This window comes from Tachyglossus aculeatus, chromosome 10 (assembly GCF_015852505.1).
Source record: "Tachyglossus aculeatus isolate mTacAcu1 chromosome 10, mTacAcu1.pri, whole genome shotgun sequence".
Taxonomy (NCBI): domain Eukaryota; kingdom Metazoa; phylum Chordata; class Mammalia; order Monotremata; family Tachyglossidae; genus Tachyglossus; species Tachyglossus aculeatus.
Window position 1 is genome coordinate 20,284,227 of NC_052075.1, and position 15,004 is coordinate 20,299,230.

General features: G+C 43.1%; 1 protein-coding gene across 1 annotated transcript in view; it reads right to left on the bottom strand.

Moving 5' to 3' along the window:
* RNF212 (ring finger protein 212) overlaps window positions 1-15,004 on the bottom strand; it is a 38,690-nt gene that overhangs the window by 15,148 nt on the left and 8,538 nt on the right. Inside the window, exons 2-5 of the mRNA XM_038752973.1 lie at window positions 13,187-13,248; window positions 9,664-9,738; window positions 9,294-9,350; window positions 5,772-5,830 (exon numbers count right to left, since the gene is read on the bottom strand). Coding sequence (XP_038608901.1) covers window positions 5,772-5,830; window positions 9,294-9,350; window positions 9,664-9,738; window positions 13,187-13,248 — 253 coding nt within the window. The remainder of the gene's footprint in view (window positions 1-5,771; window positions 5,831-9,293; window positions 9,351-9,663; window positions 9,739-13,186; window positions 13,249-15,004) is intronic.

Consider the following 15,004-nt stretch of genomic DNA (forward strand, 5'->3'; position numbering starts at 1 on the left):
TTTTTTCTTTAATGGCATTTGTTAAGCACTGTGTACCAGGCACTGTACTACGCTAATGAGGTTGGACACAGTCCATGGCCACATGGGGCTTACAGTCTTAATCCCCACGGTAACTGTAGCACAGAGAATCAATCAATCAATCGTATTTACTGAGTGCTTACTGTGTGCAGAGCACTGTGCCAAGGGCTTGGGAAAGTACATTACAGCAATAAAGAGAGACAATCCTTGCCCACAATGAGCTCACAGTCCGGGGAGGGCAGGGGGCTGGTGAAGGGACTTGCCCAAAGTCACACAGCAGACAAGTGGCAGAGCCGGGATTAGAACCTGGGTCCTTCTGATTCCCAGGCCTGTGCTCTATCCATGCTGCTCTGAATATGGATAGGGCTAGGGTCTGGATTTGGGGAAGGAGGGAGTTCCAAGCCAGAGGAAAAGCACGAGTGGAGGGATTTTAACTGCTAAAATCTGCCCTTCTCTCTCTATCCAAACTGATACCATGTTGATTCAAGCATTTATCTCACCTCACCTTGACTACTGCATCAGCCCTCCCTGTCTCTTGTCTCTCTTCCCACTCCAGTTCATACATCACTCTGCTGCCTGGATCACTTTTCAAACAAAAAAAATTTTTCAGGCCATGACTCCCACTCCTCCAAAACTTCCACTAGTTGCCCATCCACCCCCACATCAAACAGAAACTTCTTACTACTGGCTTTCAAGCACTTAATCACCTTGCCCCTTCCTATTTTACCTAACAGACTCATTTTGCTCCTCTACCACCAACCTACTGTCCGTACAATGATCTTGTCTTATCTCACTGCTGACTCCTTGCCCCCAATCTGTCTCTGGCCTGGAAATCCCTCCCCCTTCACATCTGACAGACCACCCTCAAAGCTTTATTAAAATCACCTATCTTCCAAGCCCTCCCTCTCCCTTCTGCAACACCTTTGCACTTGGATGAGAGGCTGCTATCAACAAAGTCATGGTTCTTTTGGAACAAAAGCTTCATACAGACTGAGAGGCAGGGAGACAAACAGGGCCAGGTTCTCTGAATATCATAATAACACAAAGGATCCTCCTTTGATGTACAAAATGGAGATAGGAATGTGGCCTTTTCAGTCACGCAAGCCCTCACAGACAAAGGTCATTGGGTGTCATCTTCTAATATGAGAACTCTTCATTTAATAAAGGAGCAGGGAATAAGTCTACCAACACTGTTATATTGTACTCTCCCAAGTGCTTAATACAGTGCTCTGCAGACAGCAGGTGCTCAATAAATACTACTGATTGACTGACATACACACATGTGCATACATACCTACATATATATATAAACACAAATGCAATAACTAAGGAAAATAGAAAAATAAAATGGATAAGGAATGTGGCAGTCAATCTGGGAAGATTTAACCATTTTTTTTTTTCATTTCAGAAAAATTGGATTTTCCATTAAGAAACCTAGGTCTTCAAAAGATGAGAATGAGAAGTTGGGAAATGAATTAGATTTGGCAGAATTAGTACCTTTTCCTGTTTCATATACAATTTTGCTCCGAAACCAAAATGTTTCAGAGTAATTCTTAGCTCCCACAACAATGGAGTTGACATTTTAAGAGACGATGCCACCCAACACTGCGGACAAAAGCACCATGCCTCCCCACCTCCACCTATCCCTTGTCACATCTTTTTAGATGCCTTTTACTGCTTACTCAGTTTAGTGTTCCTGAGACTTCAAAGTCCATGCCCGGGGGCTTTTATTTCTTGGCTCTCTGCCACTGTGTGAAGTTCAAAGCTTGCTCCAAAGCCTTTTTTTTTTATTTGCCCCACTGACTCCCTGCCACTATGGACTGGAAAAGGTCTTGACTTGAAGAAAAATAACAGCATGAGGAAAAGATGCCAACCATGTGTGAGAGTGTATGCGAGTGAATGGGTTTATGTTGTTATGTACAGATACAGGGGGCTGGATTAAATGACCTTTTCCTCCCAGTTTTCACTCCATCTCCCTCCTACCATTTCTCTTCAAACTTCTTGAGAGTTGTTTACGCCTGCTGTCTCTACTTCCTAGCCTCCAATTCTCTCCTAGATCCCCTTCAATTTGGCTTCTTCCCCTTCACTCCACAGAAATAGCTCTCTCTAAGGTAACCAATGACCTCCTTCTAGCCAAATCTGATGGCTGCTACTCCATCCTAATCCTCGTAGATCTCTCAGTCGCTTTTGACACTGTGGACCACTGCTTTTTCCTTGAAACTTTATCCAACCTTGGATTCACTGACACTGTCCTTCCTTGATTCTCCTATCTCTCTTACCACCCTTTCTCATTCTCTTTTGCTGGCACCTCTTCTACCTCCCACCCTCTAATAATAGGGGTCCCTCAAGGCTCAGTGCTGGGTCTCCTATTCTCCATCTATATCCACTCCCTTAGAGAACTCATTCACTCCCACTTCAATTACCATCTCTTTGAAGATGATTCTCAAATCTGCATCTCCAGCCCTGACCTCTCTCCTTCCCTGCAATCTCACCTTTCCTCCTGCATTTGAGACATATCTACTTGGATGTCCAGCCAACACCTCAACTTAAACATGTCCAAAACTAAACTCTGTATCTTTCATTCATTCATTCATTCAATCGTATTTATTGAACGCTTACTGTGTGCAGAGCACTGTACTAAGCACTTGGGAAGTACAAATCGGCAACATATAGAGACGGTCCCTACCCAACATTAGGCTCACAGTCTAGAAGGGGGAGTCAGACAACAAAACAAAACATGTGGACTGGTGTCAAGTTGTCAGAACAAATAGAATTAAAGCTAAATGCACATCATTAACGAAATAAATAGAATAGTAAATATGTACAAGTAAAATAAATAGAATAATAAATCTGTACAAACGTATATACAGGTGCTGTGGGCAGGAGAAGGAGGTAGGGCGGGGTGATGGGGAGGAGGAGAGGAAAAAGGGGGCTCAGTCTGAGAAGGCCTCTTGGAGGAGATGAGCTCTCAGAAGGGCTTTGAAGGGAGGAAGAGAGCTAGCTTGGCGGATGTGTGGAGGGAGGGTATTCCAGGCCAGGGGGAGGACGTGGGCCGGGGGTCGACGACGGGACAGGCGAGAACAAGGTACAGTGAGGAGGTTAGCAGCAGAGGAGCAGAGGGTGAGGGCTGGGCTGTAGAAGGAGAGAATGGAGGTGAGGTAGGAGGGGGCGAGGTGATGGAAAGCCTTGAAGCCAAGAGTGAGGAGTTTTTGTTTGATGCGTAGGTTGAAAGGGAGCCACTGGAGATTTTTGAGGAGGGGAGTAACTTGCCCAGAGCGTTTCTGCACAAAGATGATCCGGGCAGCAGCGTGAAGTATAGACTGAAGTGGGGAGAAAACAGGAGGATGGGAGATCAGAAAAGAGGCTGATGCAGTAATCCAGTCGGGATAAGATGAGAGACTGAACCAGCAAGGTTTGGATGGAGAGGAAAGGACGGATCTTGGCGATGTTGTGGAGGTGAAACCGGCAGGTTTTGGTGACAGTCTCTTCCCACCCAAATCTTGCCCTCCTCCTTTCCCATCACTGTAGACAAAATCACTATCCTATCTCACAAGCCCATAACCCTGGCACTGGCCTCAACTCATCTCTCGGTCCATCCACATACTCAATGTGTCACCAAATACTGTTGATTCTACCTAAATATCATTGCTAAAATCCATCCTTTACTCTCCATCCAAACTGCTACCACGAGATCCAAGCATTCATCCTACCCTGTTTCGACTACTGCATCTGCCTCCTCACTGACCTCCCTGCCTCTTGTCTCTTTCCACTCTAGTCCATACCTCACTCTGCTGTACAGATCATTTATCGATAAAAACGTTCAGTCTATGTCTCCCCATTCCTCAAAATCTCCAAGAGCTGCCCATCCAACTCCGCGTCAAACAAAAACTCCTCACCACCAGCTATGAAGCACTCAGTTAGTTCACCCCATTCTAATGCACCTCCTTAATCTCCTACTACAGCCCAGGCTGCACACCCCGTTCCTCTCGCATCTGCTTAATGCTCCAATCTCATCTCACTGCTGATCCCTTTCCCACCTCCTTTCACAGCCTGGAACTCACTCCCCTGCAACATACGCCAGACCATCACTCTCTCTGCCTTTAAAGCATTAAGTCAAATCCTCTCCAAGAGGCCTTCCCCAATTAAGCCCTCTTTCCCCCGGTTCGCTCTCCCTTCTGCATGTATGCACTTGAATCTGTGAACTTTGGACATCTGATAGTAGCTCCAACGCCACAGCACTTATGTACATATCTTTATATTACATATTACAAATGAGAAGCAGCGTGGCTCAGTGGAAAGAGCACGGGCACGCGCTTAGTACAGTGCTCTGCACACAGTAAGTGCTCAATAAATACGATTGAATGAATGAATGAATGAGTCAGAGGTCATGGGTTCAAAACCCAGCTCTGCCAATTGTCAGCTGTGTTACTTTGGGCAAGTCACTTAACTTCTCCGTGCCTCCGTTACCTCATCTGTAAAATGGGGATTAAGACTGTGAGACCCCCATGAGACAACCTGATCACCTTGTAACCTCCCCAGGACTTAGAACAGTGCTTTGCACATGGTAAGCACTTAATAAATGCCATTATTATTATTATCATTATTACAAATGACTTACTCATTTATATTAATGTCTGTCTCCCCTCTAGACTGCAAGCTTAATATTGGCAGGGAACACACCTGCAACTTTTGTTGCACTGTCCTCTCCCAAGCGCTTAGTACGGTGCTCTGAAAATAGTAAGCACTCGACCAATACCACTGATTGATTGATTTTGAGGTGCCACCCACCTCTGATTCTATGAACTGCTCTTCTTGCGGCCTACTCCAATGTTGGTCTTGCGTTTCCCCTCCACTCCCGCCCCTTCACAAGAAGCTGCAAGGTGGTTAAACCTTCCAGAATTGGTTGCAATGACTCTATGGCGGCCCAGGTGTTGCGCCTTAGGGTCAGGAGCCAGCTGGCCTCGACTCTTCCTTGAAAGTCGGCACTGACCTTCCAGTCCCAGAAGTGCGCATCACGGCTAATCAGCTTGGCTCCCAACAACCTCCCAATGCTCGAAGACCGCTTCGATGATAGACCCCTTCGGAAAGCTGCCCTGGAATACCCTCTGCAGCTGTCAAGGGAGATCATGCTGATTGTCCCAAGCCTCCCTGCTCCGATACCTACTGTATGTGCCATTAGTCTAAAAACAGCCCCAGCCGTTTCAGGGGAAGAGGAGAGAAGTCATGTCCATTGCAGAGATGACAGGAGGGAGCAAATTGTACATATAATATCTATTTTATACTCATATTAATTTTATATTATATTAATATCTGTCTCCCCCTTAAGACTGTACGCTCACTGTTGGTAGCGAACATATCTACCAACTCTGTTATATTGTAATCTCCCAAGCACCGAGTACGGTACTCTGCACACAGTAAGCACTCAATAAAATACCACTGATTAACTGATTGACCAACTCACCACTTCTGTGAGCTGGATCTAACAATTGTTCGTCCATACTACACTAGGCACAACCTCCCAGAAGGATACGCTGACATTCTGAATTACCTCTTCAATTATAATCTTTGAGTTGGTTTAGGGTCTTTGAAAGAAATTTGTGAAGACAATTCTTTAACATAATTATGGTGTTTGTTAAGTGCTAATTCTGTGTCAAGCACTGTTCTAAGTGCTATGGAAGATACAAATTAAAATCTTGAACATAAAAATACCATTTACTCTCTGTAGCATTTTTAAAAATTCAAATGGGCCATACCTTTCTAACTGTTGCATCTGTTTCGTTAGCGTCTTAAGAGAGTCTTCTAATTTAGAAGTCTAGAGATAATCAAAATTTCCATTTATCAGGTATATAGACTCAGTTTCAGAGAGAGATTTTGATAGCCAAACTCCTCATTCCAGAAAGCTTAGAGTTTGAATTCTATTACCAGGATTCACAATATTTTAGATATAATTTTATTACGACATAATCCATGGAGATCCCAAATCATTTCCCTATGATAAACTATGGTTATTATGAGATCACATTCTAAAATGTATTATTTTGCAAGTTTTACTCCTGTCAAACAAATATCAAGACAAGGGAAAAAATCAAAATAAAAACACTTTGATTCAACTTAGCACCCATTTTAAAGAGCACTCCATAAATGCGGCAATTTGATGCCATATTGTTTAGAAAGCCAGAAATTTGAGTGTGCACCACTTTGTGACGAACAATAAGAATTCAGGTCAAAAAATTCCTGATCCGGGCAGAGAGCAAGACAAACACATAAGTAGTTACATAAAATGCTTCTGATGCATCAGATGGCCAGAAAAGGCATGACTGCATCTTATGTACATGGCTATAAAGCATATATTATAAATTATGAATTATTTATATTGATACGTCTCCCCGTCTAGTCTGTAAGCTCACTGTAGGAAGGGAACATAACTATCATTTCTGTTGACTAGTACAGTGTTCTGCACAGAAAGCACTCAGTAAATACCACTGATGATAATAATGCAGCATCCAAGAGAATCGTGGACACTGAATGGTTCTTCAATAATAGCTGTGGTATTTGTTAAGCACTTACTATGTGTTAAGCGCTAGGGCAGATATAATATAATCAGATTAAAGTCCCTGTCCCACACGGGGCTCTCAGTATTTAACCTCCAATATACAGATGAGGAAACTGAGTCACAGAGAAAGTCAAGTGACTTACCCAAGCTCACACAGCAGATAAGCTGTGGAGCTGGGACTGGAACCCAGGTTTCCTGACTCCCAGTCTTTCCCTTAGACCACACTGATTTTGACTTTGTGATCTCTCTGCCTGTGTTGGTGACTTCTCTGGAATTTTTAGGAATATCCAGAGGCAAGGAAATTCAGATGACTTAAAACTACAACATTGTTTTAAAGTAGTGAAATAGTGCTATAAAACAATCAGAACTTCACTGAAGGAAATGGAGAGAATAAGTCACTGAAATTGACTCATTATAAAAGGACTTTACCTATACATTCTAACATTTTATACAAGATTAAAAGACATACCATTTTCTTTTTCTTTAGGAAAAAATATGCCCATCTTAAATATTTGAATTTTTCCTTATATTACAGAATAAATGTTACCATATGCTATGGAAAATGTGATGCAAATAAGAGTTCCCATTACCTGCAACCTAACTTTAAAACAATCACTGAAAAAATGAAGTTGGTTTGACTCCTAACAAATGAGATTAGCGTTAAAAGAGAAGCCTCATGACCTAGTGGCAAGAGCACAGGCCTGAGAGTCAGAGGATATGGGTTCTAATCCCAGTTCTGCCACATATCTGCTGTGTGACCTCGGGCAAGTCACTTAACTTTTCTGTGCCTCAGATTCCTCATTGTAAAATGGGGATTAATCCTACTCCCTATTTAGACTGTGAGCCCCATGTGGGACAGGGACCGTGTCCAACCTGATTAGAACAGTGCTTGGAACAAAGTAAGCAATTTAACAAGTACCAAAATTAGTATTAATTACTATTATTATTATTGTTAATAAAAGGTCCCTCAAAATGTGTAATTCGGGCAACAGCATGTCAAAGTCACTCCTGTGCCTGGGCTCTTGTAGAGAGGTAACAGGTCTACCAACTCTGCTGCGTGGTAATTTCCCAAGAACTTAAGTACAGTGCTCTGCACACCATATGCGCTTAATACTACTGGCTGATTGATTAAACAGTAATACTATCATAAGCACGCCTTGCTTTTTAAAAGTTGCAAGTTACAAAGAAATTGGGAAATGTTTAGCCATTACACTGTTATTCAATAGAACAAAAGGAAACAGAATTGGGGAACAGAACTGCCTATTATTTTCTTGGCAATATGTAATTGGATGGCACGTAGATGGGAGATGAGAGAGTGTTCAAAGGCAGGAAAGGGATAAAGACAGCGAGTGATGGACCAGATCAGAGGCAGACACTCCCACACCCTTCACGTCAGACCCACGGACAGAGAGAGGCTCACGCCTCAGACGTTCTCAGTCACACGAATACACAGCTTCACACGAACAGAGACTTATTCCAATCCTCTTCTCCTGGGAGAGTCGGAGGTGAATACGAATGGTGATTTCTCCTCTGCCGAATGGCCCGGCTCTCGGGAGCTCATGGCAGCTCCCTGGAAAACTCAAAGGGTGTAAGGAGGGAGCCGTCCCAGAAAAAAGCTCAGTGTGGCAGTGGGTTCCGGCAGCTGTGGGCATCAGTTGGGGCTTTCTTCTTCCACTCCCCGACTGAGCCGGTTGTTGCACAGGGCCACACAGGACCTCGAGGGGCTAGCAGGAAGTCCGTGATCCGGACATTTGACATGCCTGCACGTGTGGAAGTTCAGCCACAAAGGGGTGTAACTTTAATGTCAAAGTGGTATTATAATAAGACTAATAATAAATAAATGATGGGCAGGATTCCCCAACTCTTTTGCCCTCTTCCAATCCAACTGGGCTGGACTTTCACACTGCAGGGGAACTAAGATGAGTGTTTCTCTCCCCTTCCCCTAAGTAAATCAAGTTAAGAAACAGCTTAAAATTCAGTTCCAGGTGTTTTGCGCCCACTGAATTAATTGAATGCTCCTCAAGAGCTGAGACCGTGTCTTCTATTTTATCATATGCCGCCCCAGCCCCTGCACGTAGCAGGCATGCAGGAAATTTTGAGGATGATACTACCACTGCTCAGCTACCCAGAACGCGGGACGTGTACCTGAAACCCGTCACCGCTCCAGAAGAGAAGGGATGAGGACACGGGCTGCACAGCAGCATTGGTGCTGCAGAGTAGCCACTGCAGACCAAAGTGTAACTGCTCTTGCCATAAGTCCGCAGACGATAGTGGCCAGCTCACTCAGTGGGCTAGCTCCAACCCGCCCACTCTCATCTAAGTTTGACACTGAAATTCTGGGAGTTTACAGGATAATTCAAACCTGACGAGCATCTTAATAACAACAATACTAATTATTATGGTATTTTTTTAAGCGCTTACTATGTGCCGGGAACTGTACTAAGCACTGGGGTGGATACAAACAAATTGGGTTGGACACAGTCCCTGTGTCCCAATCTCAATCCCCATTTTACAGATGAGGTAACTAAGGCACAGAGAAGTGAAGGGGCATGGCCCAGGTCACACAGCAGATAAGTGGCGGAGCCAGGACTAGAACCCATGACCTCTGACTCCTGGGCCCATGCTCTAACCACTACACCATGCTGCCTCTCAAGAAAAACCTAATAGTTACTTAAAAAAAAAACCCAATAGGGCAATAGATCAGAGACAAATACAGATTTACCTTTTCTTTGTAGAACGTTAGCAAGCGCCCTCTCTGCTTTTCTTGAAATTCGGAAATCTGAAAATGAAATTGGTTCATCAACTGATAGTTTTTACAGATTGTATTTTTGCAATAGTATACTTCATCCTGTAATGCTGCAGATAACTTTAAATCCAAGTCCAAATGTTTCATTTTTACATTTTATAAACCCAATAAAGTGAGGGACAGTCAAAACTCTGTTTCACTTTTACATCACGGTTGACTTCCACAAAACAAAGTTATGGAACACAAAATAAAAACCAAAAGAAATAGAGAGCAGATTCCCCAAAAATACTTGGATTCTGATTGCTATGAAGCTGCAGTCTTGGAAAACATTTTGCACATAACTTACCAGTGAAGTTTCTTTCGAATACTTCTTACATAAACAATCTATATCCATAAAGAAAGCCTGGATATTAAAATCCACCTGAAAAGAGACCCAGAAAGATTATTTATGGAGCTAATAGAGCATTTTTACTACTTCTAAAAATGACATTATAAAACGAGGAGATTAAGGAGGAACAGAAAAAAGAGCTGTAGACTTTGATGTAAAAAATGTAATGTGTTTTTTCATATCTTGGTCACAAAACGTATGGGAGATGGAAGAAAACGGTGATTATAAAAATAGTCGTAGTTTACTTAAGGAACGTTTACTGCTTTCCTCAGAAACTTCTCAGATCCGTTTTTTTTTTTTTAATTTGGTATAGTCCAGAAAACTGCTAAATTACTAAGGCCAATCTATGCATTTAAAAAGTCACGCTTTTTATTAGATGGGTTGCCAAAAATGTAATCGTATTTAAATCATCTTCTCCTCATTATTGCTTCTTAAAGGTGTCCTGTTCAATTCTGATCCATGCCCTCTTTTTTGCCTTCCAGTCAGCCGAGGACCATGGAAATTCTAGAATGTAAAACATCCGGTATCGAAGTATCAAAAAGATTTTGGGGAACGACATGGCCCTAGTCCAGGGATGGTAAATTGTTCTGGGGAGAAGAACCAAACAAACTGAAACCTTTAGGTAGCCGGCGCACAAGAAGCCAACCGCATAATTAAGCACACATTAACCAAGCTTACTTCATTGAGAATCACCTAGGATACCTTGTTCCCCACTCCTATAACCCCGTCTCGTCGGTTCCTGAGACAGATTAAGCTCTCCCCTGAACCCCAGGGGCCTAGGAGTTCTCAGTTTTACGAGGCTCCCCCGTAACTTCACCACATCACGGTGCAATATGATGATACCATTGGTCATTCGTTCATTCAATCGACTTACTGAGCGCTTACAGTGTGCAGAGCACTGCACGCAGTGCTTGGAAAGTACAATTCAGCAACAAATCGAGATGATTTGATAGCTTCACAGCAACAGCTGAGGCTGTCAAAGGGGACTGCATCGCCCTGATTTGCTCCCTCTGTTCACTCTCCCCCACTTCAGCCCCACGGCACTTCTTATGTACTTATCCATCGTTTATTTATGTTAATATCCATCTCGCCCTCTGGACTGTAAGCTCACTATGGGCAGGAAGCGTGTCTACCAACTCTGCTGTACTGTACTCTTCTGAGTACTTAATACAGTAGTCTGCACATGGTAAGCACTCGATAAATACGACTGATGGGAAGGGAGGAGAAGGGAAGGAAGGAAGGAAGGTGGAGAGAGAGGGCCGACACTAGCAGTAGTTAACCTCCTCCTTTCCTCCCCTGCTTCTCATTCCAGGGATGCCACAGATTTGGGTAGCAGCTGCTGAGCCTCTCTCCTCCCACCATGGGGGCTTCATTCATGCCTCGGGGTGCGTGGGTCCTCATCTCCCCAGCTCAGAGCAGTCAGTCGGTCAATAGTTGGTCAGTCCTATTTACCGTGTGCAGAGCACTGTACTAAGCACTTGGGAGCACACAATCTAACAATATAACACATTCCTTGCCCACAACGACCTCTGCACCCAGTGGCAGCGACAGGCTTGGGAACGGCAGGGAGGACTTCCATGGTCCTCGGCTGACTCTAAGCAAAAAGAGGGCATGGATCACAATTTTAGAGTTCTGAACGGGACACCTTTAAGAAGCAATAATGAGGAGAAAAAGCCTTAAATAGATGACATCTTTGGCAACTCATCTAATTAAAAAGTGTGACTTTTTAACACACACACTGACCTTAGCAAATCAGCGGTTTTCTGGACTATACCAAAATTTCTTAAAAAGTGGATCTGAAAAGTTTCTGAGGACATCTAAGACCCACTCCTGCCATCTCTATTTGGACTGTAAGCTCGTCATGTGCAGGGAACATGCCTGTTAATTCTCCTGCACTGTACTCTCACAAGCATAATTCATTTATTTGTATTGTATTGTATTTGTAGAGAAGCAGTGCGGCTCAGTGGAAAGAGCACGGGCTTTGGAGTCAGAGGTCATGGGTTCAAATCCTGACTCCACCGAATGTCAGCTGTGTGACTTTGGGCAAGTCACTTAACTGCTCTGTGCCTCAGTTACCTCATCTGTAAAATGGGGATTAAGACTGTGAGCCCCACATGGGACAACCTGATCACCTTGTAACCTCCCCAGCGCTTAGAAGTAAGCGCTCAATAAATACGATTGAATGAATGAATGAATGCTTTGCACATAGCAAGCGCTTAACAAATACCATCATCATTATTATTATTATTATTATTGATGTCTGTCTCCCCACTTCTAGACTTTGAGCTCATTGTGGGCAGGGACTGTGTCTGTTTATTGACTTATTGTTCACTCCCAAGTGCTTAGTTCAGTGCTCTGCACATGGTGAGTGCTCAGTAAATAAGACCGAATGAAGCAGTTAGTTAGAGTGCTCTGCACCCAGTCAGTGCTCAATAAATATCATCGATCAATCGCCCCTGCTTCCCTCCTTCTCTCCCGGCTGGTGAGAACCTTCACGGTGGGGCTAGAACACCTTCCCAGGGCAGAATGGGTGAGGATGCCCTGCTCCAGATGGAGCTGGCTGGGTGGTTTGAGCATCATGGGTTTTCCCCCAACTTGATGCGGCCCACTGAGTCCGAGACTTTCCCGGGCCCCCCCCGGCTCCCGGAGTCCCGCTGCTATCCGCTGCTGACTGCCCACCCAGGCAGGGACTGTCCGATCTAATTATTTTCTATCAACCCCACCACTGTGCTCAGCTCTACGCTTGACACACAATAAAATGCCTTTGATTATTAGGGTATCTTGAACGGGTAGAAATACGCAAATTCATAACATTCAAAAGCATTTTTTCACACAAAAAGGTCAGGAATACAACGTAGTGGAGACAGTACAAGCCTGGGAGTCAGAGGCCCTGGGTTCTAATGAAGTTGTTTCCTGTGTGAGCTCGATTAACTTCTCTGTGTCTTAGTTTCCTCATCTGTAAAATGGGAGTGGACACCTGATCTCTCTCCCCCTTTGACCATGAGCCCCATGTGAGGCAGAGCCTGTGTCCAACCTGATAATCTTACATCGACCCCAGGGGTTAGGAGAGTGCGTGACACATAGTAAGCACTGAACAAATACCATATTTTATCAATTCACTGTGTTATTTTTATTTGTTAATAAAACTATCATAATATTAGTAATATAATAATTATTATTAACTCAAATTTTAAAACTTCTCTGTGTCTTAGGTTCCTCATCTGTAAAATGGGAGTGGACACCTGATCTCTCTCCCCCTTTGACTATGAGCCCCATGTGAGGCAGAGACTTTGTCCAACCTGATAATCTTAAATCGACCCCAGGGGTTAGTAGTAAGCACTGAACAAATACCATATTTTATCAATTGATTAATAAGTGTTATTTTTACTTATTAATAAAACTATCATAATATTAGTAATATAAGAATTATTATTAACTCAAATTTTAAAACTGTACTGCTTCTAATAGGATCTTTACTTACTTGACTTGTAAGTAAAATTGTACGACATGGCACGTTACAAATAATGCATTGATCCTTCTTACCTGTAAAAGAAACACAGCTTGGATAGCTTACTAACTATAACAACTTGAAATATGCTATGCGGAATTATAAGAACAGACTTGGGAATGCAATCTTTTACAGAGGAGGTGATCGCTGTTACCATGACTTTGAAGATTTAAAACTCTATTAAGCAATTGATTCTTAGTTCAATATTTATCGTACTCTGAGCTTTGAAATAAGGCTGTATCGAATATTTCCAATTAGTTTTCTTCCTGAAACTTTTCCTATTAGTATGAAATAATTCCCTGCTAACAGTTCTCTATCGCTTTCTATACCGACTTCATACTCCTGAGCATAACATCCGTGACTCTTCACTGGAAGTAATCCAGACTTACCTGTACTCTCATTTCCCATCAAGTATCAAGCTATTTCCTCCATCAACTCAACCTATAATTGCTTTCAACCCTCCTAAAATCATGTCCTCCTAGAGGCCTTCCCTGATTAAGCCGTTTCCCCTATCCACCCATCTTTCTGCATCAACTATACCCTTGGCTGTGTACCCCTTAAGCACTTTGATACTCACCCCAGGCCCAGGACACAGTGCTTAGTACAGTGCCTGGCACACAGTAAGCACTTAACAAATACCATCCTAATTATATTTACCTATCCTTCCACTCTACTATTTGCCCAATTTGTAATTTATTTTAATGTCAGTCTTCCCCTACAGACTGAAAACCCCTTGTGGGCAGGAATCATGTCTACCGACTCTACTGTATTGTAGTTTTCCAAGTTATCAGTACAGTGCTCTGCACACAGCAAGCATTCAAACAACAATATTGGATTCCTGCCTGGAATTTCCTCCCTGTCCCAACCAGCGGACTACTGCTCTTCCCATCTTCAACGCCCTTCTGAAATCACCTCCTTCAGGAAGCCTTCCTGTATTAATCATTCACATCATCACCCAACCTCATTCCCTCCTGCCACTTCAGCTCTTTCATGCTAAACACCTGGAAAATCCCTTATGTGCTTTAATCAATCAATTAAAAAATGGTATTTACTGTGCAGTTACTGTGTGCAGAACACCGTACTAAGCACTTGGAAGAGTACACTACAACAGAATTAGAAGACACGATCCCTGCCCACAAGAAGCTTGTAGTCTAGACACACTTATGTGTCCTTTTAATTTGCTGCTCTCTTCTTCCTGTGGTTTATTTTGGGGTGTGTTTTCCCTGTTAGACTGTACGATATGAGGGCAGGGAATCATGTATACTAACCCCACTGAGTAAATGGAGTTCTAGTATTCTTACTGTACTCCACCAAGCACTTAGTACAGTGCTTTGCATAAACACCCAATAAATACAATTTATTTACTGATAAATTAATACAGAGAAGCAGCACGGCTTAGTGGATACAGCCCGGACCCCGTACTCGGAAGGACCGGGGCTGTAATCCCGGCTCCGCCACTCCGTCTGCTATAAAATCTTGGGCAAATCACTATGTACCTCAGCTACCTCTTCTGTGAAATGGAGATTCAATCAATCAATCAATCAATCATATTTATTGAGCGCTTACTGTGTGCACAGCACTGTACTAAGCGCTTGGGAAGTACAAGTTGGCAACGTATAGAGACACTCCCTACCCAACAGTGGGCTCACAGTCTAAAAGGGGGAGACAGAGAACAAAACCATACTAACAAAATAAAATAAATAGAATAGATATGTACAAGTAAAATAAATAAATAAATAGATAAGATTAAGACTGTGAGCCCTATGTTGGACAGTGACTAAGTCCAACCTA